This window comes from Symphalangus syndactylus, chromosome 5 (genome assembly GCF_028878055.3).
Source record: "Symphalangus syndactylus isolate Jambi chromosome 5, NHGRI_mSymSyn1-v2.1_pri, whole genome shotgun sequence".
Classification (NCBI taxonomy): Eukaryota; Metazoa; Chordata; class Mammalia; order Primates; family Hylobatidae; genus Symphalangus; species Symphalangus syndactylus.
Genome location: NC_072427.2, coordinates 56036808 through 56064163, shown reverse-complemented (window position 1 = coordinate 56064163; position 27356 = coordinate 56036808). Strand labels below are relative to the sequence as shown.

General features: G+C 40.4%; 1 protein-coding gene across 2 annotated transcripts in view; it reads left to right on the top strand.

Annotated features, from left to right (window-relative positions):
* Positions 1-2327: 2327 nt before the first annotated feature.
* The window catches only part of CHRNA7 (cholinergic receptor nicotinic alpha 7 subunit), a 145068-nt gene continuing 120039 nt past the window's right edge, over positions 2328-27356 (top strand). Inside the window, exons 1-2 of one of the 2 annotated variants that reach the window (XM_055278527.2) lie at positions 2328-2465; positions 2714-2853. In XM_055278527.2, the coding sequence (XP_055134502.1) occupies positions 2411-2465; positions 2714-2853 (195 nt within the window). In that variant the 5' untranslated portion in view covers positions 2328-2410. Of the gene's footprint in view, positions 2553-2713; positions 2854-27356 lie in introns of both variants that reach the window. The other variant, XM_055278526.2, reaches the window with a different exon arrangement.

The following is a 27356-nucleotide window of genomic DNA, read 5'->3' as shown; positions in this document are numbered from 1 at the left end:
ATTCTTGAATTCTAAACCGTATAATACACATTTGGACTCCACACCTAAGCCTAATGCACTTTTTGGTTTTTAAATGTGTAATTATCTTTTTCCCCCTATCCGGAGCCCAAGCAGAAAACATGCTTCCTTCCACTTCCCTGGCTAATGGTTGAGGTTTCCTGGTCTTTTTTACACTGGAAAGGAGATTATACCAATTTCTGGATTTATGTGAATATCTCCGTTCCAGCTCCCCACCTCTCATAGGCCCCAAGCCCAAGGTCACCTTACCTCCTGAGAGTGTGTTAAAATTTCCCTCTTACCCATAGAATCCATATTTTTGGTATGCCCAGGCATGTATTCACATCCTGCTATGTTTTATTCGCTAACTTCCAGCACTCCTACATTGTAAGCTGAGTGAGTGGATTGCGCTTGCAGGTCCTCCAGGTGCCTAGCAGAGAACAGAGGACAAATAAATATTTACGAATTGCTTGTCCCACCTGAAAATGGTTTATTTCTAGGTTTCTTATATTATGGGGTGCAATGGCGGTAAGGAAGCAGTTCTGGTTTCAGGAATGTGATCCTGATAGCCAGACTCAAGAAAAAATAAATTCCCTTGGCCCCATGGGCTCATGCTCTTCTAGAAGGGAAGACAGGGCTCTTAGGTACTTTCAGCGCTTGTAGAAGAGTGTTGTTACAGTCCCATGACCAGTGCAGGGGATGTGCCAGTGAGAATCTTTTCACTAATGCTTCATGGGCTTTCTCTGTTCTGCCACTGGGTTTTATTTCCCTTCTTCTAATTCCCCCTTTACCAACAACTAATCCCTTGTAGATAATTCATCAAGTGCCTGCTTTGTGGTGTCCGGACTGCTAGAAGTGGTAGGGGTACTCAAGAGCCAGATGAAGCTAAGGACACGCCTGTCTGCTCTCCAGGGACCCCTGGCGTCCCTTTTTCCTGGCAGGGCGACTGCTATCCTTTGAGGTGAATCCAGTTCAGCTGTCACCTCTTCTATGAACCCCCCTCCAAAAACAGCTAATCCTTCTTCTAGGCTCTTACGCAGTTATGAAAGCCTATGCTGACCATTTGTTTAAACATGTGTCCATTAACAGGAATACACTTAAGACACTTCATCGCAAGGGCAATGCACTGCATTATTCTTCCAAATCAAGTAGTTGGGCTCAGTCCCCCATTCCTGCTACTGGGGTACAGTCAAGTTCAGTCACCTTTTGGTGAGCCTTTCCCTAGTTCTTGGAGTCTTAAAAGAATCCCGTGGTTTTCGGCAGTTCAGAAACCTAGGCATTGCCGCTGCGTGGTCCACGGGAGTTGCTCTGGTGGAGCTCAGATGCACGGGAGCTGCAGGAAAGAAGGTGGCAGCGCCCCCTACGCGGAAGCAGGGCGCTGCTGTGCTCAGCAGAAGGGAGTAAATGGGATGGAGCTTCAGTCACCCTGGAAGCCGCCCCTTGGCGCCTTCCTCCCTCCCTTCCTCTTTCCAAAATCAAGCCTCCTCTTCAACATCAAGAACTCTCCGCACTCCCTGGACCTCTCTGAGCCTCTCCTTCTCATTTACTCTTTCCAATGCGCTGGCTCAGAAGAGCCTAGCTAAGAACACCAAGTTCTGGCTGTCCTTCCAGCAAAGAGTTAGGAGTTAACTTTTCGATCTTTTTAATCTCCTTTAAAAAAGAATGAGCCATACATTAGGGTAACCACTGGGAATCCCATCACACACATTGGCGGCATCTCTCCTCTCCGACAGGGTGCCTCCAGCACTTCAGATCCCAGCCAAGAGTCTGGCTGCTGGCGCCCAGCAAAACGGTGCGGAAAGCAAACCGGGGCTCACGGAAAGCGGGAGGAGGGGGGCTTCCTCGGGTCTGTTTTGTCTGGTTGGCAAGACTTCCGAAGCCTGGTTCCCCATCGCCGCCACCCGGTCGCTGGCGTGGAGGAGGGAGTCCGGGAAGACTGGACCCCAGAATTGTCCCGGCTTTCTCCTGAGTGCCCGGCGCAGCTTCTGGCTGAGAGCGGGAGCGGGCTGAGTGGGGACAAAGAACGCAAGGGAGAGGCAGAGCCCGGCCTTGGGCAGCCCCTGGCCTGGCCGGAGGCGCGAGGCCGAGAGCCCGCTCGGTGGAGACTGGGGGGGTGGAGGTGCCCGGAGCGTACCCAGCGCCGGGAGTACCTCCCGCTCACACCCCGGGCTGCAGTTCCCTGGGTGGCCGCCGAGACGCTGGCCCGGGCTGGAGGGATGGGGGGCGGGGACGGGGGCGGGGGCGGGGCTCGTCACGTGGAGAGGCGCGCGGGGGCGGGCGGGGCGGGGGCGCGCGCCCGGCTCCTTAAAGGCGCGCGAGCCGAGCCGAGAGGTGGCTCTGTGGCCGCAGGCGCAGGCCCGGGCGACAGCCGAGACGTGGGGCGCGCCGGCTCGCTGCAGCTCCGGGACGCAACATGCGCTGCTCGCCGGGAGGCGTCTGGCTGGCGCTGGCCGCGTCGCTACTGCACGGTAAAGCCGCTGCCTCCCCGCCCTCCACTCCTCCGTGGGATCCCGGGCACATCCAGGGCTCCTCTGTGCGCACCGCGCCTGGGCCAGGTTTGGGATCTCCCCGCCGCCGGGGAGGGGCAGCGGGGGCGCTGCGGGGGCTGCTTGTCTGGGCTGCACCGGGTGGGCGGCGGGGGACGCGGGCAGGAGGGAGTCGGGCGTACCCCCGCCGGCCTGCCCTGAGCCCCCTGCCCGGGTCTCTTCTCCTTAAGTGTCCCTGCAAGGCGAGTTCCAGAGGAAGCTTTACAAGGAGCTGGTCAAGAACTACAACCCCTTGGAGAGGCCCGTGGCCAATGACTCGCAGCCGCTCACCGTCTACTTCTCCCTGAGCCTCCTGCAGATCATGGACGTGGTGAGTCCCACCTGGCTACAGGGCTGCCCTCTCCCCTCCCTGGGCTCCGAGGGGCTTTTTAGAAAGCGTCGGGCGGCCAGGCGGTGGAGCTCGGCTGGGACACTCTAGTTGGCCCCAGGCGAGGCAGGGCCATGCTCCGAGTCTGTCCCCAGCCTGCTCTCTCCTAAGTTCTCGGTCTCCCCTCCCGCCAAGGAGGGACCTGGTAAAGCTTCTTCCATCATCCCGGCCACCTGTGCGTGGGTACTTTTCCCTCAGTTTAGAAACTCAAGCATGCTGAACTTGGACTCAGTAGCAAGAACAGGTGAAGTTCACTTTTTAGTCTCCCTTATGGTGTAAGTGTTGACACGCAGTCCAGCATTGTCAATTTAGCCACTTCTAGACTTGTCTGCCGCCTATAGTATGTAACGTCTTTGGTGGGGGCTTGGCCCTGAGCTTTGCAGCTGGCGAATCTATCCAGGCAGAGGGCAAGAGGGCCAGCTGTGAACTTTCATTGTGACCCCGTCTTAGGAATGGGCATGCTTTGCCTTCCTGGTGAGAACAGGTACCGGGAGTCCTGCTCCGAGGACTCAGGGTTCCCCATCAGGAATACACGTGTCCGTCCCTCCAGGCAGCTGCCACCAGTTCCATGGGCCTCTCGCCTTGCAGCCTTGCTAGTGCCCACTTCAGTTGGCCAATCGGTGTAAACTTGCCTATTGTTCCTCTATGCTGCTTTGGATATTCAATATTTATGATATATTCTCCATACAGTACAAATACTTCACACAAGTGTTTAATTCATTGTAAATAGGTTTGGTGTCTTGTCTATACAGAGTATCATATTCTATGGTGGAGCACCCTGGAGTGTGGCAGGGTGGGGCACAGGGATAATAATGTTCGTTGGGAGGGAGAGCATGATGGGAAAGAGGTGAGAGAATAGCCACAATTCCTGGTTAAAAAAGAAATAGTGCTAAGAGCTACCTGGCAAAGTGGAAAAAGATAAGAGGTGATATTTCATAATCCTACAAATAAACAGTTACCCGCACTATCATGTTGATGAATGGTATATCGCTTAACCTAGTTAAAATTGCCGTGATACGTTGCCTCCTTTCCAACACTACACTCGCCTCAAATGTGTTCTTCCTCCTACGGACAGAATCATGCTTTAAAATATTGAATGCATATGTGATGATGTGGAAAAGTTACCATGAGAGAAGAGCTGTAGGGGAAGGCAGGTTCAGTCTCATGGGTTGTAGAACAGCAAAAGTTGCTGTTTATGGAGCAGCTCCTCAGTTACTTTAAAGAGGTCAGGATTTGTACTTGGAATCTTCGGTGGGTTCTGGCTGTGTTGGTTTCTGGATGGCTGCTGTTGGGTAAGTTTCTTAAGCATCTTGAGCCTTGGCTTTCCGGCTAATAAAATGCACACTGTAGTACCTCGTCAGTCATTGTGATCAGCTAAAGAATATGGAAACAACTTGAAGAGACCTTAAAGCTAGATATGTGATTATGGTCATTTTCATGCAGAAACCATATGAAAAAGGACCAGGCATCAGAGCTAACACACCCCGCAAGTGGTTTGTGACAGGGTGAGAAAGGGATGGTAGCCCCCTCTTCCCCCATTTGTCCAGGGTCACCTCCAGCCAGGCTGTCACACTGTTTGTGTCTGCTCCACAGCTGTCTCCCTTGGAGTGGGTGACCCTGTATTGCCTGGATGGGGGTGATGGTGCAGTAGCCCCTCAGTGGAGGAACAGAAGGAAGTCAGTAGAACAGGCTCCTGAGGTTGCAAAGGCTGCGGCAACCCCTTTTGGAGAAGAGACCACTCGCGGAGAAGCTGCAGGCTTTTTTCTGGGAACTTCTGCTTCTTTAAGAGACTCTTTAGAAACCAAGTTATTATGAGGAGCTCTGAGTCTTAGGATAAGTTTAGGCATAAGTTAGTGTTACACTACATGAACATTTAAAATAACTTTTGTCATGTTAGAAAATCACAAAAATAGCAAATTGGCACTTTGTGTCAATGACATTCCAGTGTCCTTAGGAAATGCATGTGAAGAAGGCTGTCAGCAGCCAGAGGTCATGGGAAGGGGGCGGGAGAAAGTTTATCTCTCACCTTAGCCGTGGTGTTGGCTGTGAACACATTGAACTTCCTAGCCAGGCAATGCTGTGTTCATGGAGTGGCCTTGAGCAAACTCACTTACCTTTCTAAGCCCTGTTTTCTCATGTGTTAAATGAGAATAATAATACCTGCTTCAGAGGGTTTTGAGAGGATTAAATAAGAGAAAGTGCTTGCCAACACTGGTGATTCACTGAAGGTCTGCTCCATCTTAATTATGTAACTACTCAACTCAGAGATCAAGAAGTCCATGCCTAGAAAGGTGTGGTCACATGCCCAAGGTCACTCTGTGATTAGTGGTAGGGCTATGAGGAAAACCAACATTGGGCAAGTCCTTTGTCTTTCATCTGCTGCTTCCTTTAGACTTGGTAACTTCGGCAGAACAAAGTCATTTAATTTATTTAAACTGGATGAATTGTAACTAATTTAATGTGACTTTCCTGAGATCCTGGATAAAGCCGAAGTCTCTATCAGACATAACAAAATATGCAAACATTTGTATTCCAGCCTTACTTGGCTCTGCCCGGTTTTTGAAGTGGAGCCAGGTCTCTCCAGCTGAAATCTCAGCACTCTGGACAGAGACACAGTGGTTCTCATAAAGGCTTCACATGCCAAAATCTTGGCTGGTATAGATTCTCTTTACACATGTGTTGCCCATTTTAACTGGGCTGTTCTAGAGACCATAGTAGTTGGTTTTCCTACTCCCAAATATTGTTATTGATTCCTTTTTTTGTCAGCAGAGATTCCCAACTGGAGTGATAGGAAGACACCATATGATGTTACATATTTTATTTTTGTGAAAGATCATTTACTCTTTAATCAATTTATTCCACACATGCTATTGAGCTCCTATTGTAGACTTTGACAAATTCTGAGAATTAACAGAAAAATGAGGGATTATTTTTCCTTTCAGAGATCTCATGAGCTGGCTAGGGAGATTAACAAGTAAATTCAAAATTACTACATGTGATGAAATTTAACATAATATCTATACAAAGTGCTAGAAAACATTGTGTTCAACTAGAGCAGCTGAGAGTGGCTTCAAAGAGTTGGTGGTTAGAGTTCTAAAAATGAGAAGGAGTTTGCCACTGAAAGTAGGAAATCTTTTCCAGGTAATGGGAACAGGCTGAGAAAAGACTGAAACTGCATTGGAGGACAGCTCACCTTCAGAAAGGTGTGTTTTGTGGGACACTGGCAACCTGTTGATCTTTACTACAAGTTTTGCTGCAAGACTTCTCAGAAAATTTATGCTATGTTTTTTGAGACATTCTGAAAGACCAATATAGTACTGACCAAACTACTGATAGTTTTACAGACACTTTTGTAAGAATTATGCTTTAAAAGCACACCTTACAAGGGGGAGGCTATGATTTTTCTTTGGTAGGAGGTGCTAGATGAGTGTGGGGACAGTAAGGTTGCAGTGTGTGAGGCGTCCTGAGTTCATCTGCAAGTTTGCATTTCACCTGGCCCTAGTCTAGGCACCTCTGAGGGCATGAGGAGGCAGTGTGCCAGGGGTTTTGTGAAGCTGTAAGACCAGCCTGCCATAGCATATTTTCCTAGGAATGGAAATAGTCCAAACCATGATATTCGTATTAAATTCAAGTATAAATTATAGATTGGAGTGAAAAAACTTTGCATACAATTTAGAGGCACAACATGAGTCCTCAAAGGAATTGCTTGACCTGCTGTTATTCAACAGGCTCCTTCATGAAGCACTAGGTAGAGGAGGAAGATATGGTGGGTTGTTAAACAGGGGAGGGAAGTAACCAAATCTCTGCTTAAGCAGAAGATGCTGAGAGCAGTGAGTGTGAGATGGGTTAGAGAGGAGAGAAAGGTAAGGGACAAGGAGGTTGAAACTAGGATGGCCACTGTGGGAATGTGGAGAGGGGGGCAGATTTAAGAGATGTTTTGGATATATTGTCCATGATCTATAACTGTGTATATAAACATGAATATACATCAATAAATTTGCTAAGTGAAAGTGCCTAAATTATTCTTATATGCATACACTGACTTGTGGTGATTATTAATTTACTTCCTGGGCTTGTAACTGGGCTGGGAATGAGATAATACATAAGAAATGATTTTGAAGTAATGCATATGTAAGGTGCTAATCTGCCAAGTTTCCGTAATGTTTCTCCTTTATTTGTGCTGTTTAGTCAGTCACCTGAGCACATGCGTCTAAAGGCCATTCTAAGTGACTTGCATAAAATAAATATGCATTGGTTATGAAGCATGTCCAGAAGTCAAGTTTGTTAAAATGAATAATATGAACCAACATGTAATTATATACAAATGTAAAACACATAATTATACAAGATTGATTATTTTGGTATTTTATTGATTTGAAATGCAGATTCAGCTTTTTGGAAGCTTTAGTCACAAGACAGTAGAACTAAGTGGTCATGCACTTAACGCTTTGGCACTGAAGATGGCAGGCAGGGCTGTGGAGCCCAGTATCCTATGGGCTTATGTGTTATCTAAATTCCTTTGGGGGGCCCTCTGTGTAGGTTTGCAAAATGTATGATTTTACATTCATTAGCCACTATTTAAAATGCTACAACTCCAACAAAATACTATCAAATATTATAAAACCCACATACCTAGAATATATTGTAAAAAGAAATGCTGAAGGTATAATCAGGTATTGATCTTTATCATTTAAAAAAATCTTTACTTTTTTGAGCAGTTTTAGCTTCACAGCAAAATGAAGAGGAAGGTACAGAGATTTCCCACAGCTTCCTCAATTATCAACATTCCCCACTAGAGTAGTATATTGGTTACAGCTGATGAACTTATATTGACCCATCATAATCACCCCAAATGCATAGTTTATAAGAGGGTTCCCTCTTGGTTTTGTATCATCTATGGGTTTGGGCAAATGTATAATGGCATAATGTGTAATACATCATGATGGTATCATACAGAGTATTTTTACTCTCCTGAAATTTCTTTGTGCTCTGCCTGCCTATCACTACCTTCACCACAACTCTTGGCAGCCACTGACCTTTTATTGTCTCCATAGTTGAACCTCTTCCACAATGTCGTATGGTTGGAATCATACAGTCTGTAGCCTTTTCAGGTGGACTTATTTCACTTAGTAATATGCATTTATGCTCTCTCCATACTCTTTCATGGCTTGATAGCTCACTCCTTTTTAGCACTGAATAATATGCCAGTGGTCTGGATGTAGCACAGTTTATTTATCCATTCACCTCTGGAAGAACATCTTGGTTGCCTCCAAGTTTTGGCAATTATGAGTAAAGCTGCTATAAGCATCTTGTGCAGATTTTTATGTGAACATAAGGTTTCAATCACTTGTGTAAATACCAACAAGGGCACTTGCTGGTTTGTATGCTAAGAGTATGTTTAATTTTCTAAGGAAATCACAGACTATCTCCCAAAGAGGATGTACCATTTTACATTCTCACCAGCAATGAATGAGAGCCCCTGTTGCTCTATATCCGTGTCAGCATTTGGTGTTGTCAGTGTTCTGGGTTTTAAGCATTCTAATAGGTGTGTAGTGGTATCACATTGTTTTATATTTGCATTTCCCTGATGACATATGATGTGGAGCATTTTTTCAGAAGCTTATTGCCATCTGTAGGTCTTCTTTGGTAAGGTGTCAAGGTCTTTGGCCAAGTTTTAAGTGTTTTTTTTTTCTTATTGCTGAATTTAAGAGTTTGTGTATATTTTTGATGACAGTCCTTTATCAGGTATGTCTTTTGCAAATATTTTTCCCAGTCAGTATCTTGTTTTCTCATTCTCTTTACATTGTATTTCACAGAACATACATTTTTAACTTCAGTGAAACCCATCTTTTAAATTATTTCTTTTATGGATTGTGCCTCTGGTATTGTATCTAAAAAGTTATTGCAATATCCAAGGTCATACAGGTTTTCCACTATTATCTTCTAGGAGTTTTATAGTCTTGCACTTTACATTTAGGTCTGTGGTCCATTTTGAGTTAATTTTTATGAAGGGTGTAAGGTCTGTGTCTAAAAAAATTTATCTTTTTGCATGTGATTGTCCAGTTATTGTAGGACCATTTGTTGAAAAGACGATCTTTGCTCCGTTTTATTGCCTTTGCATCTTTGTCAAAGATCAGTTGATTATATTTATGTGGGTCTCTTTCTGGGTTCTCTGTTGTGTTTTATCGATCTCTTTGTCTATTCTTTCATCAATAACACAGTCTTGATTACTATAGCTTTATCCTAAGTCTTGAAGTTTGGTAGTATCAGTCCTCCAACTTTGTTGTTCTTCTTCAACATCGTGTTGGCTATTCTGGGTCTTTTGCCTCTCTCTGCAAATCTTATAATTGCTTTATCGATACCCACAAAATAACCTCTGGGATTTGTTTGGGATTGCATTGAATCTATAGATCAAGTTGAGAAGAACTGACATATTGACAATATTGAGTTTTTCTATTCATGAAAATAGAATAGCTCTTTAGTTAGTTCTTCCTTTATTTTGTTTGTAAGAATTTTGTAGTTTTACTCATATAGATCTTGTAAATACTTTACTAGATTTATACCCAAGTGCTTAATTTTTGGGGGGTTAAATGGTATTTTGATTTCAATGTCAAATTCTACTTGTTAATTGCCGAAATATGGGAAAGCGATTTACTTTTACATGTTAACCGTGTCTTCTGCAAAGTTGCTGTAATTGTTTATTAGCTCCTGGAGATTTTTTTTTTGGTCAATTATTTTGGGTTTTCTACATGAATGATCATGTCGTCTGCGATCAAAAACAGCTTTATTTCTTTTTTCCCAGTCTATATACTTTTTATTTCCTTTTTCTTGTCCTTTTGTATTAGCTAGTACTTCCAGTGTGCTATTGAAAGGAGTGGGAGAGGGGACATCCTTGACTTGTTCCTAATCTTAGTGGGAAAGGTTCAGTTTTCTTATCATTAAGTATGATGTTAGCTATAGGTTTTTTGGATATGTATATATATATATAAAATATACATATGTACATATATTTTGTGTGTATATAAAATATATGTACATATTTACATTTATATATGTATGTACATTTTGTATATTTGTATATTTACATTTATATAAACATATACATATATTTTGTATATATACATATACACATTTTATATATACATATGAAAAATATGTATATACACACATATACAAAAATCCTACAGCTAACATCATACTTAATCATATATATATTTATTGAATTGAGGAAGTTCTCCCCTATTCCGTTTACTGAAAGTTTTTGTGATGAATAGGAGTTGGATTATGTCAAAATTGTTTTCATCTATTGATATAATCATATGATTTTTCTTTTGTAGCCTGTTGATGTAATGGATTATATTAATTTTTTAATGTTGAGCCAGCCTTGAATATCCGGAATAAATCCCACTTGATCATGATGTATAATTCTTTTTGTACATTGTTGAGATCAGTTTGCTAATTTTTAAATTTTTGGTTGAGACAGGGTTTCATTATGTTGCTCAGGCTGGTCTCGGACTCCTGAGCTCAGTTGATCTGCCTGTCTCAGCCTCCTAAAGTGCTGGGATTGGAGGCTGAGCCACCACAACGTGCTAATATTTTGTTGAGCATTTTTGAATCTATGTTCATCAGTGATATTGGTTTGTGGTTATCTTTTCTTAGAATGTCTTTATCTGCCATTTGTATTAGGGTAATGCAGGCCTCATAGAATGTTTTAGGAAGTATATCCTCTGCTTGTGTACTCTGAAAGAGACTGTAGATAATTGGTATAATTTCTTTTTTAAAGAAACTGGGCCTGTTGCTTTCTGTTTTGGAAGGTTATTATTATTTGATTCAATTGCTCCAATAGATATAGGCCCATTCAGATTGTTTATTTCATCTTGTTTGAGTTTTGAGAAATTTTGTCTTTCGAGGAGTAGTCCATTTTATCTAGGTTATAAAATTTGTGAGCATAGAATTGTTCATAGTATTTATTTGTTATCCTTTTAATGCCCATGGGATCTGTAATGATGTCTTCTACTTCTGATATTAGTAATTTTTGTCCTTTCTCTTTTTTTTCTTATTTAGCCTGCTAGATGCTTATTGATTTTATTGATCATTTTTCAAAAAACAGATTTTGTTTTTGTTCATTTCCTCTATTGATTTTCTGTTTAAAATTTTGTTGATTTCTGCTCTAATTTTTAATATTTCTCTGCTTATTTTGGATTTAATTTGCTCTTTATTTCAGTTTCCTAAAGTAGAAGCTTAGAATACTGATTTTTAGATCTTTCATTTCTGTACATTTTAATACTGTATTCAGGGCTATAGATTTTCCCTTAAGCACTTCTTTTGCTGCATCCCACAAATTTTGATAAGTTGTGTTTTCATTTTCATTTCAGTTAAAATATTTCAATGTCTCGAGAATTCTTCTTTGAGACATATATTATTTAAAGGCATATTGTTTAATCTCCACGTATTTTTGGATTTTTCAGTAATCTTTCTGTTACTGATTTCTAGTTTAATTTCTTTGTATTCTGATAGCAGGCAATGTGTAATTTCTATTCTTTTAAATTTGTTAAGGCTCATTTTATGGCACAAATATGGGGAATATTCCATGTGAGCTTGAGAAGAATGTGTATTCTGCTGTTGTTGGATAAAGTAGTCTATAGATATTGCTTATATCCAATTGATGGACAATGTTTTGAGTTCAACCATGTTCATACTGGTTTTCTGCTTGCTGGTTCTTTCAATTTCTGGTAGAGGGGTGTTGAAGTTTCCAACTGTGATAATGGATTTACCTATTTATCCTTGTAGGTCTAATAGTTTTTGCCTCATTAGTTTGATGCTGTGTTTTTGGGCACATACACATTAAGGACTGTTATGTCTTTTTGTAGAATTGATCTTTTTATCATTAGGTAATATCCTTTTTTATCCCTGGAAACTTTCCTTGCTTTGAAGTATGCTCTATCTGAAATTTACATAGCGATTCCTGCTTTCTTGGATTAGTGTTAGCATGGTATATTTTTCTCCATCCATAAGACATTTTTAATTTATATGTGTCTTTATATTTAGAGTGGGTTTTTTGTAGGCACATACAGTTGGGTCTTGTTTTTTGATCTGCTCTTACAGTCTCTTTAAATTGGTGCATTTAGACCACTCAAAGTGATTGTTGATATAGTTGGATCAATAACTATCATATTTGTTACTGATTTTTTGTTGTCCTTGTTCCTTATTTCAGTTTTTGTTTTCCACTCTGACTTTTATGGTTTAGTTGGGCATTTTATATGGTTATGTTTTCCCTCCTTTCTTGGTGTATCAGTTATAGTTCTTTTTTTACTGTTTTAGTGGTTGCCGTAGAGTTTGCAATGTACATTTACAACTAACCCAAGTCACCTTTCATGTTACATTACACCACTTCATGGGTAATGTGAGTACTTTATAATGCAAAATAACATGAATTTCTTCCTCCTGTCCCTTGTACCATTACTTTCTTTTAAGGTGCGCGCGCGTGTGTGTGTGTGTGTATTATATATGTATATATGATGTATACACATAAGTATAATAAAATACATTGTTGCTATTGTTACTTTGAACAAACTATTATCTGTTAGATAAATTAATAAGAAAAACAAAAGTTTTTATTTTGCCTTCACTTTTTCTTTCTTCAGTGGTTCTTTCTTTAATTTAGATATAACTTTCAACCTGTATCATTTCCCTTTTTTAAAGAACTTCTTTTAACGTTTTTTCAAGGCAGGTCTGCTTGCAACAAATTTCTTCAATTTTTGCCTGAGAATGTATTTTTTTTCCTTATCTTTTGAAGGATGATTTCAATAATTCTAGATTTGTGACTTCCTCTCTCAGCACTAGTTATTTTACTCTACTCTCTTTTTGATTGCATGGTTTCATATAAGTCAGGTGTAATTCTTACCTTTTTGGTCCTCTAAAGGGAAGGGTTTTTTGTCCCCCTTTGGCTTCCTTCAGGATTTTGTCTTAATTGTTTATAGTTTGAAATGATATACCTAGGTGTTGGATTTTTTTCCCCCACATGTATCAGCTTGCTGTTTTCTGAGATTCCTGGATGTGTGGTTTGGTGTTTGACACTAATTTGGGGAAATTCTCAATCATTGTTTCAAATACTTCTGTTCCTTTCTCTACTTCAACAGTCCCCAACCTTTTTGACACCAGGGACCTGTTTTGTGGAAGACAATTTTTCCATAGACTGTCGGGGGCCGTGGTTTTGGGATGAAACTGTTCCACCTCAGATTGTCAGGCCTTCGTTAGATTCTCATAAGGAGCGCGCAACCTAGATCCCTTGCATGTGAAATTCACAATAGGGTTTGTGTTCCTGTAAGAATGTCACGCTGCCACTGATCTGACCGGAGGCGTAGCTCAGGCAGTAATGCTCCCTGACCTGCCCCTCACCTCCTGCTGTGTGACCCAGTTCCTAACAGTCCAGGGACAGGTACTGGCCTGTGGCCTGGGGGTTGGGGAGCCCTGCTCTACTTCTTCTCCTTCTCACATTCCCATCACACATATGTTACACCATTTGTAATTGTCCCACAATCCTTGGATATTCTATTCTGTTATTTTCAGTCTTTGTTCTCTTTGCTTTTCGGTTTTCAAAATTTCGATTGATATTCCTCATACTAGGGATTCTTTCCTCAGCTGTATCCAACCTACTAGTAAACCCATCAAATATATTCTTTATTTTTGTTACATTATTTTTGATTGCTGGAATTTCTTTTTGGTTATGTCTTAGGAGTTCCATCTCTGCTTACATCGTTTAACTGTTCTTGCATGATGTCTGCTTTTTCCATTAGAGCCTTTAGCATATTAATCATAGTTGTTGTAAATTCTGATCTGATAATTCCAATACTGCTGCTATGTCTGGTACTAATGCATGTTCTGTCTCTTCAAATTGTGTTTTTTTGTTTGTCTGGTTTTTGCCTTTTAGTATGCTTTGTAATTTTTTCTTGATTGGTGGCCATGATGTACCAGGTAAAAGGAACTGCTGTAAATTAGTAAGTTACTAATGTAGTGGTAAGGTGTGGAGGGAGGGGAAGCATTCTATACTCCTATGATTAGGTCTCAGTTTTTTAGCGAGCCCTTCTCTCTGGACACGAACTTCATAGGTGTTTCTCAGTTTGTTTCTCCCCACTTGAGTGCGATAGGATGGCTAGAGTGGGTGGAGTTCAGTATTTCCCTTCTCTTGGGTCAGGTAAGCTCTGATAATACCCTAGAGGGTTAGACTCTGGTTAATTCATTTCTCCTGATGGCAGGCTTTATTAAAAACACAGAAAATTCTGGCACATTTCCAAATGGTTTCTTTCACTTCCCTCTGGTGGAAGGATGAGGGAACATTTCTTCAGTATTTCCTGTGGGAACCTGGTAGAGCTTCTGGAGGTAAATCTCATGATATTTGGGAACCCCCTATGACTGAATCCTTTTGGAATTTTTAACTTTCAAAGTTGTATGCACTGAGCCTCCAGGAATTTGCCAATTCCAGTTCAGGTTTTCTTACTCTGCTGCTGGTTCCTGTGGTGTTTTTGCTGATTAGTCTCTGCTCTGGAAAGTCCTGGCTCTCTGTATCCCCTGTTTGTCCCTCTAATCTTGAGAGCAGAAGTTCATCCTGTGTGTTCCCCTCTTAGTTTGGCTCCAAGAAGAGCTGTTGTTTTTTTTAGTGTGTTCACCTTTTTGCTTGTTAGGACAAAGTTGTAACTTCTGAGCTTCTTGCATCAGGAACCAGGAACTGGATCTAATAATGTTTTTATAAGATACATTTCTTAAAATGACAAAAGTAATATGTGTTTGTACAGGAGCTAAATTAAACCAAAAAAAGAATCAAGAAGTCGAAAATCAAGGGGGTAAAAATCAGCACACACAGCATTCTGGCGGAGTTCATGCTATCTTTTCTTTATGTTTACAGGTGTGTAGAGAAATATTTAAATATTTAAAAGTTAAAAGGTATAAACATGATGTATGGTGTCTTAAGCAGTATTAACAGGCATTGATTTTAAAGTGGTACACTTAGGCCCATTAGTAAAGAAATACAGATTTTAAAATACATTTATGTTTTTTTCATTAACTCTTACCATCACTGCATATTCAATCTATATTCCTTTTGTAATTTAAAAACCATTTTTAAAAATGTGTTTAAATGATTTATGATGATACTTATAAGTAACACATAGTTGGGTTTTTAAAAAAATTGAATTTGATAATCTTTGTATTTTAGTTATCCTTCATGTGATTACTGATCTATTTGGTTTTAAATCTATCCTTCACTATTTACTTCCCCTTACCCTTGTCTCTTCTATGTTCTTTTTGTCCTCTTTTCTCTTACACTTTTCTGGATTAATTGCTCATTTTATATTATTCTAATTTTCTCTTCTATTAGTTTGTTAGTCATATTTCTTTCTTTTTGTTTTACAGTGGTTGATCTGGAGATTACAATAGGAATCCATGACTAAGTAAAGTCTAGTGAAAGTCATCAACCTTTCTGTACAATGTGAGGACTTTACAACACTTTAATTCCATAATTCCAATTTATCTACTGTTATTGTCATATATTTTATTTCTATAAATGTATTTAAACCTTATAAGATTATAATTTTTTTTTGCAGTCAGTATTCTTTTAGATTTACTCATATATTTACCTTTTTTGTTACTTTAATTCCTCCCTGTATCTTCTAACTTTCATCTGAGATAATTTTCCTTCTGTCCTTTAGACTTCTCTTTCATGAGAGTTTGGAAGTAGGATAATTTCTCCATGTTTGTTTCAAAACTTATTTATATTGCCTAATTTTTGTGTGCTAATTCAGAAATGCACACTTCGTGTTGCCAGTTAGTTACAGCACTTTTATATACAGCATAGTGTCTATAGTCTATTACCCTAGTGTTTTCTGACTTCAGTACTTAAGAGGTCAGCTGTATGCCTTACTGTTGCTTCTCTGTTCTTGTTTTCTTTGGTCACTTTTAAATTTTATTCTTTGTCTTTGATTTTCAACAGTTTTGCTATGATAAGAATATGTTTTTGCTCTTTTGTTTTACCTGCTTGGGATTCAGAATGACTTATTAAATCTGTTCCTTGGTTTCATTCACAAGTTTTGGACAATTGTTGCCAGATCGATCGATCCTTTTTTCCTTCCTTCCTTCCTTCCTTCCTTCCTTCCTTCCCTCCCTCCCTCCCTCCCTCCCTCCCTCCCTCCCTTCCTTCCTTCCTTCCTTGGGGATGGAGTCTCGCTGTGTTGCCCAGGCTGGAGTGCAATGGCACGATCTTGGCTCACTACAACCTCTGCCTCCTGGGTTCAAGCAATTCTTCTGCCTCAGCCTCCCGAGTAGCTGGAACTACAGGTGCACACCACCACGCCTGGCTAATTTTTGTATTTTTAGTAGAGACAGGTTTTCACCATATTGGCCAGGCTGGTCTCGAACTTCTGACCTCATAATCCGCCTGCCTCAGCCTCCCAAAATGCTGGGATTACAGGCATGAGCCACTGCGCCCAGCCTAATATTTCTTTAGATATGGCTTCTGTTCTATTTTTTCTGCCTTCTGTTTTTGGGACAATGATTACATGTTCACCACAGCTTTCACTTTATCTCAGTGATTCTCAACCAGGGGCAATGTCTCTCCCCAGGGAATATTTGGCATTATCTTGAAAAAATTCCAGTTGCCCCAGCTGGGGAGAAGGATGCTACTGACACTTACAGGGAGGAGGCTAGGGATGCTGCTAAATGACCTATAGTGCGTAGGATGACTCCTCAAGAAAAAGAATTATCTGGCCCCCAATGTCAACAGTGCTGAGATGGAGAAGCCTGCTTTATTCCATATGCCTCCTATTCTTTGCTATAATTCCCATTACTTTGTCTCTCCATGCTTCATCCAGTCTGTTTTCTGTTGACATATATTCAATATTCAGTCCTTGAATTCTCTCATTGTGTCTGTTGTTAGTCCCATTTATTGACTCCTTTTTAAAATTTCAGATATTGCATGCTTTAGTGTTAGAGTTTCCTTTTGGTTCTTACGAAATTTTCTAGCTCTCAAGCTAGTTCTAAGTTTCTTCACATGTATTAATAAGACTATTTTTATAGTCCCTGTCTGATAATTCCATTCTTAAGACACTTTGTGTCTCTGTTTTTATTAGTGATGGTTCTTTTTGCTTTTCTGTTACATGGTCTGTGCTCCTTCTGAGCCTGGTTGTGTTTGTAGTTTGTCCCAGACGGTGTATGAGAAAAATGGTAGAGATGACAGAACGGAGAACACTTTTACTCTTGTTAATATTTGCCTCTGACAACAGCTACCCCATGGGCACCAGCAACCACACATAACCTTAATTAGATTAGGGATTGAGAAGATGTGAAGATGGGCTTCAGTCCCTTTAAGCGCTGGTTTGTTTCTGGTTCTTGCATATACATTCTAGGGCATAAATACAGAGAATTTACTAGAGTCTTCTCTCTCTTCGATAAGTTTTTTTTTTTTTTTTTTTTTTTTTGAGACGGAGTCTCACTTTGTCACCCAGGCATACAGTGGCTCAGTCTCGGCTCACTGCAACCTCCGTCTCCCGGGTTCCAGTGATTCTCCTGCCTCAGCCTCCCAAGTAGCTGGTATTACAGGCATGCGCCACCATGCCTGGCTGATTTTTCTATTTTTAGTAGAGACAGGGTTTCAAGACATTCCCCAGGGTGGTCTTGAACTCCTGACCTCAAATGATCTGCCCGCCTTGGCTTCCCAAAGTGCTGGGATTGCAGGCATGAGCCACCGCACCTGGCCCTCTCTTCAGTGAGTCTTGAGCTCAAATTTTTCCCGTTTTCTCTTAAGTTTGTTAAGGTTTGCTCAAAATTTTAGCCTCTTAAGCATTATTAAATAATCACCACAGGCTCTGGAAAGGTGGCTTCAAATCTTGGTGTTCTCTCAGGGCTCCCCTCCCTTCCTGGACTTGTCCCTGCAATTCCTTACTGCTCTATTAGTATTCTGGTGCCCTCAAGCATGATTTTTCTTTTTTTTTTTTCCCCCAAGCTATTCTAATTGTTCTCACTGGAGAGTTGGTGAGAACCACCTAGTTCATCATCACTGAATAGCAGAACAGAAATTCTAAGTGGACATACATATCACATGTGCTCTCTAATTCGTGGAAGCTAAGAAAGTGGATCTCACAGAAGTAGAGAGTGTAATGGTGGTTACCAGGGGCTGCGAAGACAGTGAGGAGAGGATGATGAAGACAAGTTGGTTAAAGGGAGTAAGATGGAAGAGGCCAGGTGCGTTGGCTCACACTTGTAATCCCAGCAGTTTGGGAGGCCAAAGAGGGTAGATCACAAGGTCAAGAGATCGAGACCATCCTGGCCAACATGGTGAAACCCCATTTCTACTAAAAATACAAAAATTAGCTGGGGGTGGTGGCGCATGCCTGTAGTCCCAGCTACTCGGGAGGCTGAGGCAGGAGAATCCCTTGAACCCGGGAGGCGGAGGTTGCAGTGAGCCAAGATCACGCCACTGCACTCCAGCCTGGTGACAGAGCGAGACTCCGTCTCAAAATAAATAAATAAATAAAATTAAATTTTAAAAAGTTAGATGAAAGATATAGTTAGATAGAAGGAGTAAGTTCTAGTATTTGATAGTATAGTAGAGAAATTATAGTTAACAATAATTTATTGTGTATTTCAAAATAATTAGAAGAGCAGACTTGTAATTTTCCCAACATAAAAGATAAATGTTTGAGGTGGTGGATACCCCAATGATACCGATTTCATCTTACACATTGTCTGTGGGTATCAAAATATCACAGGTACCTCCAAAATATGTACAGCTATTAGATATAAATAAAAAAATATGTAATGCACCTTTATAGTTGATACCAATTTATTATGGTAGAAATTTTGTCTCCTAAAACCTGAAGAGGTTTAGGAGACAGCTCTAAAGAGGGCTGTGGGAGATAAACCCACAAAATTCTTTTAATCTGTATAGACTGAGAGTTGTAAGCACTTTTACTAAAGGAATCTTTCTTGTAAATGTTGCCTTTCAAGGCTACCACTGAAGATATTCCCTGACGGGTTCAGCTCTCTCAGAGCTTCTCGTTTCATCCTTGACATGCTGTTAAAGGAAGAGAAATAGTCTTGTCATGGAGGAAGGCCAGTGAAAATCTCTGCTGCCTTATTGATTTATTTTTACCATCAGGATTAGGTAGTGTTTTACTCCTCCTCAGAGAAGAGGGAAGTCATTTGGCATCTTCTAATTGCAGTTCCCATGCCCTTAATTTCAGTGATTTCCTTACTCCGTCAACATCAGTTATAAACTGTTGTAGCCAAAGAAATTCAAAAAGTATTGTAGAATAGTATATACTTGGGCATATTTTTGTGTGTGTAAATGCACACTCAGTCACACACACCCCTGTTATCCTTAGCTCTCCTTGTTGATTTTATTTTTGATATCTCAAGACAAGGCATCATGTACTATGCTAATTAAGTTTCCAAGATCTAAAGCTTGAAGATATAGCAGAAGCCTTGGAGTCACAGCTCCCAGGTAGCCAAAATAATGGACTGAAACTAATATGAAATGAAGCAATGAATTGTACGAAATCTTGTATTATGGGTTAAAAATTAGTGCAGAAGAATGGGCTGTGGGAAAGGCCTGGATGTGTGGCTGACTACTGGCTCTGCGTCAGCTCGTAGGTGTAGGAGCTGACCTGTCTAAACTGTAGGTGGCAGTGGACGAGGAGTAGGAAATTGTAGTTGTCATGGTTAATGAATGCCACCTGTGAGAGATTCTCAGCATGGGAAATTTACTCTTGCATCATTGGAAGTGAATTGTCTGTAAATATTCCTGTCTTGGGTAAAAGAGGTGGTGTCTATACTCTGGGGAGAGGACTTAGAGAAGGAGGAGAACTTATTTGCTTTATTTTGTGGAGAGAAGGCACGTGTTAGGCTAACTCTTTAGTTGGTTTCAAATTTCAGGATTGTTAAATGAGTTTATAATCTAAAGTATCCATTTTAAGAAGCTCACACAGAGAAGATATTATGATCAGGGATTTAGATTAAGCAAATTAGGGTAAGGCTGCTCACTGATTGCCAAAGTATATTTCATTAAGTGCAAATGGATGAAATTTACAATTGAAATCACTAGTCAGGAAACAGTTTGTTTCAGTTCTCCATTAAGAAGTTTTATTGTCATTTGAAGTAACCTTTAACACCCTGGCTAGCTCATAGAGAGACACACATTTTATTTTGGAAGTTATTCTTTAACCCTATTTTAAAACTTTAAATTGTAGTAGAATAGATATACACTAATGTGGCACGATATCGAAACCAATTCAGTGCGTTACCACAAAGTGAACCCACTTAAGCTGTCACCACCCAGTACAGATCTTCGCTCCTCCAGAGCTAAACTATTTGCCTTACATCAAACACCAGAGTCTAGTTTTGCCCTTCTCTGGAACTCTGTATAAGAGGAATCACCTAAGCACACAGCATGCGTTCTTTGGGATCTGGCTTTTTTGGTTCATTTTTATTTTTGTGAGCCACCCAAGTTGTTGTCTGTAGCTCTTCTTTCATTTTTATTGTATGAATATAACAACATGTATTATTATATTGATGGCTATTTAGATTTCTTCTAGATTTTGTCTGTTTTGAAGAACACTTCAAGGAATGTGTTACATGTCTTTTGATGGACAGGAGTATGCATTTCTCTCTGATACAGACGTAAAAGTAGATTAGCGGGGCCATAGGGCAGCGTGTTTTTAACTTTTCTGGATGATGCTAAACAATTTTCAAAATGGTTATACCAATTAACATTCCCACCAGCAGTGTATGAAAATTCTTGTTGCTCTACATACTCACCAACGCTTGGCATTTTTAGTCTATTAAATTTACCATTCTAGTGGGTGTGGAGTGACATTTTCTTGTGATTTTAATTAGCATTTCCCTGATTACAGCTAAGGTTGAGGAGACTTTCATTTTTTTTTTTTCCATTTTGATGTATTATTTTGAGAAGTGTCTAATCGTGTCTCTTTACTATTTCTCTCTCTCCTTTTTTTGTTTTGTGTTGGTTTGTTTTTTCTTTATTGATTTGTATGAGTTTTTCTGTATTACAGATATAAACCCGTAGTCATTGTCTTTGTTTTGTGCTGTTGTAACAGACTGGAGACTGGGTAATTTATTAAAAATAGAAATTTATTTCTCATAGTTCTGGGGATGGGAAAGTCTGATATCAAGGTACCAGTATCTGGCATAGGTCCTCTTGCTGCTTCATAACATGGTGGAAGGCATCACATGGCAGAAGGGCAAAGAGTGGGTGTGAGAGAGAGAGAGAGAGCAAGAGGGTTAAACCCACTCCCTTCATAATGAACCCACTCCCACGGTAACTGCATTAGTCCATTTGGGAGGGTGGGGCCTTCATGACCTAAGCATCTCTTAATAGGTCCCGTCTCCCAATACCATCCTAGTGGAAATTAAATTTCAGCATGAGTTTTGGAGGGGTCAAGCATTCAAACTACTGCAGTTGGCCAGGCGCGGTGGCTCACGCCTGTAATCCCAGTACTTTGGGAGGCTGAGGCGGGTGGATCACGAGGTCAGGAGATCGAGACCATCCTGGCTAACACAGTGAAACCCTGTCTCTACTAAAAATACAAAAAATTAGCCGGGTGTGGTAGCGGGCGCCTGTAGTCCCAGCTACTTAGGAGGCCAAGGGAGGAGAATGGCATGAACCCGGGAGGCGGAGCTTGCAGTGAGCCGAGATTGCACCACTGCACTCCAGCCTGGGCGACAGAGCGAGACTCTGTATCAAAAAAAACAAAACAAAACAAAACAAAACAAAAACCATTGCAGTTATATGTTTTGCAGGTATCTTAGACTCTTTGGCTTATTGTTTTACTTTTTGACATTCATTCTTTTCTCCTTTTGTAAACTTTCAATTGAAGTATGACATGCTTACAGATTAACGGTGTCTTTTGGTGAACAGAAATTCTTAATTTTAGTGTGGCCTAGTTTAGAAATTCTTTCTTCTACGTTTAGTGCTTATAGTGTCATATTTTAAAAGTCTTTCCCTTCCCCAAGTTCATGAAGATACTTTTCTATATTTTTTAGAAGCTTTCCATTGTTGTCTTAGTGAATTTTTGTTACTGTTTTACCTCTCATGTTTATGTTTATAACTCACCTAGAATTGATTTTTGTATATAAAGTGTATCACTTTTAAGCAGCTTTATGGAAATTAGACTGGTGACTAATTTATTTTGTTTTTCAAGAGTTGTGAAAGGGTTGTTAGTGGAATGAATGCATGATTGTTTAACTGTATCACATTTGGACATTGTATTGTCCACCATGCCTGTGCCCTAATGGACATTTTAATTATTTAATGTGTGTATGATATGAAAATAATGTATGGGTTATGGAAATTTTTAATATTTAAAAATGTTGACATCACACACATTATTTACAATGTCAGTAGTAAAGAAGGGCTTATGAGAAGCCGTGGTCCCTGGCCCCAGATTTCCCATCACCATCCTAAGACAGGTACTTTTAACAGGCTCTGTTTCAGGTCATCACTCCTATTTTAATATTCTGCTTATGTTTCTATTTCTTGATTGATTAAAATATTAAATTCTCTGGACCTCTACTGAAATTAAAATGCCTTTAATTAAATATCTTCAGTATGGATATGCTTATTTTTAGGAGGGATTTTGTTAATAAAAAAACATTAGGCAAATTCAATTTAGCAGACGTTATATGAGCAAAGAACAATTCATGAATCAAGCAGCACTCAGGACCAGAAGAGGTTCAGAGAGCTCGACCCAGTAGTGTGAGCAACCAGCTTTTATAGGCTGAACACAGAAGCAAATTAGATAATCTGATTGGCTACCACTAGGCACTTGTCTTATTTGGCATGGGGTGATGAACTGGCTGCCTGTGATTGGCTGAAATCTAGCTGTTCGTGATTAGCTGAAACTCTGCCGTTGTAGTCCTAAGTTAGGTTTTGGTTTGTGTACTTAATAAATTAGGTTGCCTTTGTTAAGTAGGAACTCAAAGATGGGAGATAGTCTCAAGCCAGTGGCCTCCTGCTTATTTCATTTAGCAGTTTGTTTATTAGGAATGACAGTGTGTCCCTCAAATCAGGATCTGATGATGAAGGTTGTTGGCTAATGATTGAGATAGAGATGGGTTTCTTTGTTTGTTTTGGTTTGGACGCTTATCTGACTCTGAAGGAAAAGAAAAAAGTTTCCCTAAGTTTCTTAGCAAATCAAAAGCCTTCTACACTGACTGATTTTAAAGATAGGCTGTAATTAGGTAATGAACATTTTGGTGTGTTAACTTGGAAAACCCCAACTTTATAGCCATAGCTAATATATTCACTGAAATATATTTTGGGTTTTGAAAATCAATTGGTCAAAACCTTTAAAAACATTCTTTTTAAAAACAACATTTACAAACTTTCTTGCAGAGTTTTCCTTTAAAAATAAAAAGTGCTACTTTTTAAGCCTTTGATCAAATGTTGATACTCCTCAACTTTGTGACTGAATCATTTAGGACAATATTTTAAATTTGCCTAAAATATCTGTAGGTTAAAGATCAAGAAAATTTCTTGATTAAAAATGAAAAGATAACAGATATGTTGATAAAAATGGACAACATCCATAGAATCCTGATACTTGCAAACATTCAGGTGTTTGTAGTAACTCTTCAGGGCCACATCCTGTAGACAACTGGAAGTCAGGATATACATGTAAGTTAGGTAAATTTCAGACAGATCTGTCCTGGAGGCTTCCCTGTTCTTTATATTACCGGTCTTGCATTTTACAACTTCAGACTAAACAGTAACTGTATCAGAGGCCTTTGTCTTAGTGATTAGGCCGAGGAGTGATCTATACTGACTCATGGTCCCAGGAGCAGTAGGCTTTTAATTCTGCTTTCTGCACTCTAGGATTGACTATCATGCTGCTGAAGATGATGTGTGGCTGCAGGGTGCACCTCCTTGCCTCCTTTCCCTCTGAAACATGCAGGGTTGTTCGGACCCTCCATCCTCTTCCATGCACAAAGCAGTTAATGCAAATTCCATGGTCCGAGACAATCCTTTGACAGTAACCATCAGTCATGCATTAAAACAGCAGTGTACAGATGGTACCTTCATTGTTTCTGACAGGGACAATTATGGGCATTAGATTAAAGTAAAAACTGAAAAGGAATATTCATGACAGGAAATTTTCCTTTTCCGGGGGTGTTTTGCAACAGCGGGAAGCAGCTGGTCATTGATGTGTCAGCACAAGGCAGCTTCCTGGATTTCCACTGGCTTCCTGGATTTTTCCAGATGTCACTTGGAAAGCCCACTGAATTAGTGCTTGAAACTTAGTGTTAAAGTGCTCGGCCGGGCGCGGTGGCTCACGCTTGTAATCCCAGCACTTTGGGAGGCCGAGGCGGGCGGATCACGAGGTCAGGAGATCGAGACCACGATGAAACCCCGTCTCTACTAAAAATACAAAAAATTAGCCGGGCGTGGTGGCGGGCGCCTGTAGTCCCAGCTACTCGGAGAGGCTGAGACAGGAGAATGGCGTGAACCCGGGAGGCGGAGCTTGCAGTGAGCTGAGATTGCGCCACTGCACTCCAGCCTGGGTGACAGAGCGAGACTCCGTCTCAAAAAAAAAAAAAAAAAAAAAAAAAAAAAAAAAAAAAAAGTGCTCGAAACTTAGTCTCAAATAGAGGAAATGAACTCAGAGTAGGATACATAATGTGGCATTGTTTGGATTGGGAATACTGTACTTACTTCAGAAATGCCACTCTTTTCGAGGAGAATTAGTTTCCTCCTTACTTTATTGTTAAATCTGCCAGGAAATCTGGAAAGGGCTGTGGGGATAGAACTACAGTGGGCTGGTATTCAGGGCCTCCTAATAGGTGGCTTTGGTTGTGTGACTTTGGATGCATATATCACTGTGTGTATTTGAAAAAAAGCCCTAAAGCAACATCATCTATATGTATATAACTTTAAAGAACTAACGTTTTTAAAGCACTTTCACTGATGTTTGTCTCTTTGATGATCGTGTGAAATGGTGTTCTTAATGACTGTACCTGTCTAGGCAGAGAACATTTTGGGGCGTGAATCCAGGTCTTCTTTGTATTTTTTTTTTTTTCTTTTTGAGACAGAGTCTTATTCTGTTGCCCAGGCTGGAGTGCAGTGGCATGATCTTGGCTCACTGCAACCTCCACCTCCTGGGTTCAAGCAATTCTCGTGCCTCAGTCTCCCGAGTAGCTGAGACTACAGGTGCACACCACCATGCCTAGCAAATTTTTGTATTATTAGTAGAGATAGGGTTTTACCGTGTTGGCCAGGCTGGTCTCGAACTCCTGACCTCAGGTGATGTGCCCGCCTTGGCCTTCTAAAGTGCTGTATTTTTTTTGTTTTCAGGATATTTCTGTTTATTTGCTCATTAAATGAATGGATTATGTAGTAGCCAAGATAATTGAAATAGGTGACCAGTGAGATTTTATTTTCAGTTTGAATTATTGATTTTTTTGGCATTTGATATGTTTTACTCCATTGCAGTTATTCTTTCTGATGCTTGAACTGTCAGATTGGCTCCTGCATTGTTTTGCTTTGGTCACTGTGATCCTTAATCATTTCTTCTATTTCCTGGCAGAAAATAAAATAAGGTGTCCCAGGCTCACTGTGTGTACCTCCCAGCACAGACTGGAATCTGCCTTTGCTAAGGAGCCTTACAGTAGGAAATTAAATTTAGAAGCCACAGACTGACAGCAGGTATTGGAAGAAATTCCAACTTGAGTCTAACAGATATCTCAGAAAGAGACAACTGAGCGAATGGAAAGTACAGATATAGAGAAAGGATTTTTTTTGTTTTGTTTGTTTTCTTTTTTTTTTATTATTATAATTTAGGTTTTAGGGTACATGTGCACAATGTGCAGGTTTGTTACATATGTATCCATGTGCCATGTTGATTTCCTGTACCCATTAACTCGTCATTTAGCATTAGGTATATCTCCTAATGCTATCCCTCCCCGCTGCCCCCACCCCACAACAGTCCCCGGAGTGTGATGTTCCCCTTCCTGTGTCCATGAGTTCTCATTGTTCAATTCCCACCTATGAGTGAGAACATGCGGTATTTGGTTTTTTGTCCTTGCGATAGTTTACTGAGAATGATGGTTTCCAGTTTCATCCATGTCCCTACAAAGGACACAAACTCCTCATTTTTTATGGCTGCATAGTATTCCATGGTGTATATGTGCCACATTTTCTTAATCCAGTCTATCGTTGTTGGACATTTAGGTTGGTTCCAACTCTTTGCTATTGTGAATAGTGCCACAATAAACATACGTGTGCATGTGTCTTTATAGCAGCATGATTTATAGTCCTTTGGGTATATATCCAGTAATGGGATGGCTGGGTCAAATGGTATTTCTAGTTCTAGATCCCTGAGGAATCGCCACACTGACTTCCACAATGGTTGAACTAGTTTACAGTCCCACCAACAGTGTAAAAGTGTTCCTATTTCTCCACATCCTCTCCAGCACCTGTTGTTTCCTGCTTTTTTAATGATGGCCATTCTAACTGGTGTGAGATGGTATCTCACTGTGGTTTTGATTTGCATTTCTCTGATGGCCAGTGATGAGGAGCATTTCTTCATGTGTTTTTTGGCTGCATAAATGTCTTCTTTTGAGAAGTGTCTGTTCATGTCCTTTGCCCACTTTTTGATGGGGTTGTTTGTTTTTTTCTTGTAAATTTGTTTGAGTTCTTTGTAGATTCTGGATATTAGCCCTTTGTCAGATGAGTAGGTTGCAAAACTTTTCTCCCATTCTGTAGTTTGCCTGTTCACTCTGATGGTAGTTTCTTTTGCTATGCAGAAGCTCTTTAGTTTAATGAGATCCCATTTGTCAATTTTGGCTTTTGTTGCCATTGCTTTTGGTGTTTTAGACATGAAGTCCTTGCCCACGCCTATGTCCTGAATGGTATTGCCTAGGTTTTCTTGTAGGATTTTAATGGTTTTAGGTCTAACATTTAAGTCTTTAATCCATCTTGAATTAATTTTTGTATAAGGTGTAAGGAAGGGATACAGTTTCAGCTTTCTACATATGGCTAGCCAGTTTTCCCAGCACCATTTATTAAATAGGGAATCCTTTCCCCATTTCTTGTTTTTGTCAGGTTTGTCAAAGATCAGATAGTTGTAGCTATGCGGCATCATTTCTGAGGGCTCTGTTCTGTTCCATTGATCTATGTCTCTGTTGTGGTACCAGTACCATGCTGTTTTGGTTACTGTAGCCTTGTAGTATAGTTTGAAGTCAGGTAGCGTGATGCCTCCAGCTTTGTTCTTTTGGCTTAGGATTGACTGGGCGATGTGGGCTCTTTTTTGGTTCCAATGAACTTTAAAGTAGTTTTTTCCAATTCTGTGAAGAAAGTCATTGGTAGCTTGATGAGGATGGCATTGAATCTATAAATTACCTTAGGCAGTATGGCCATTTTCACGATATTGATTCTTCCAACC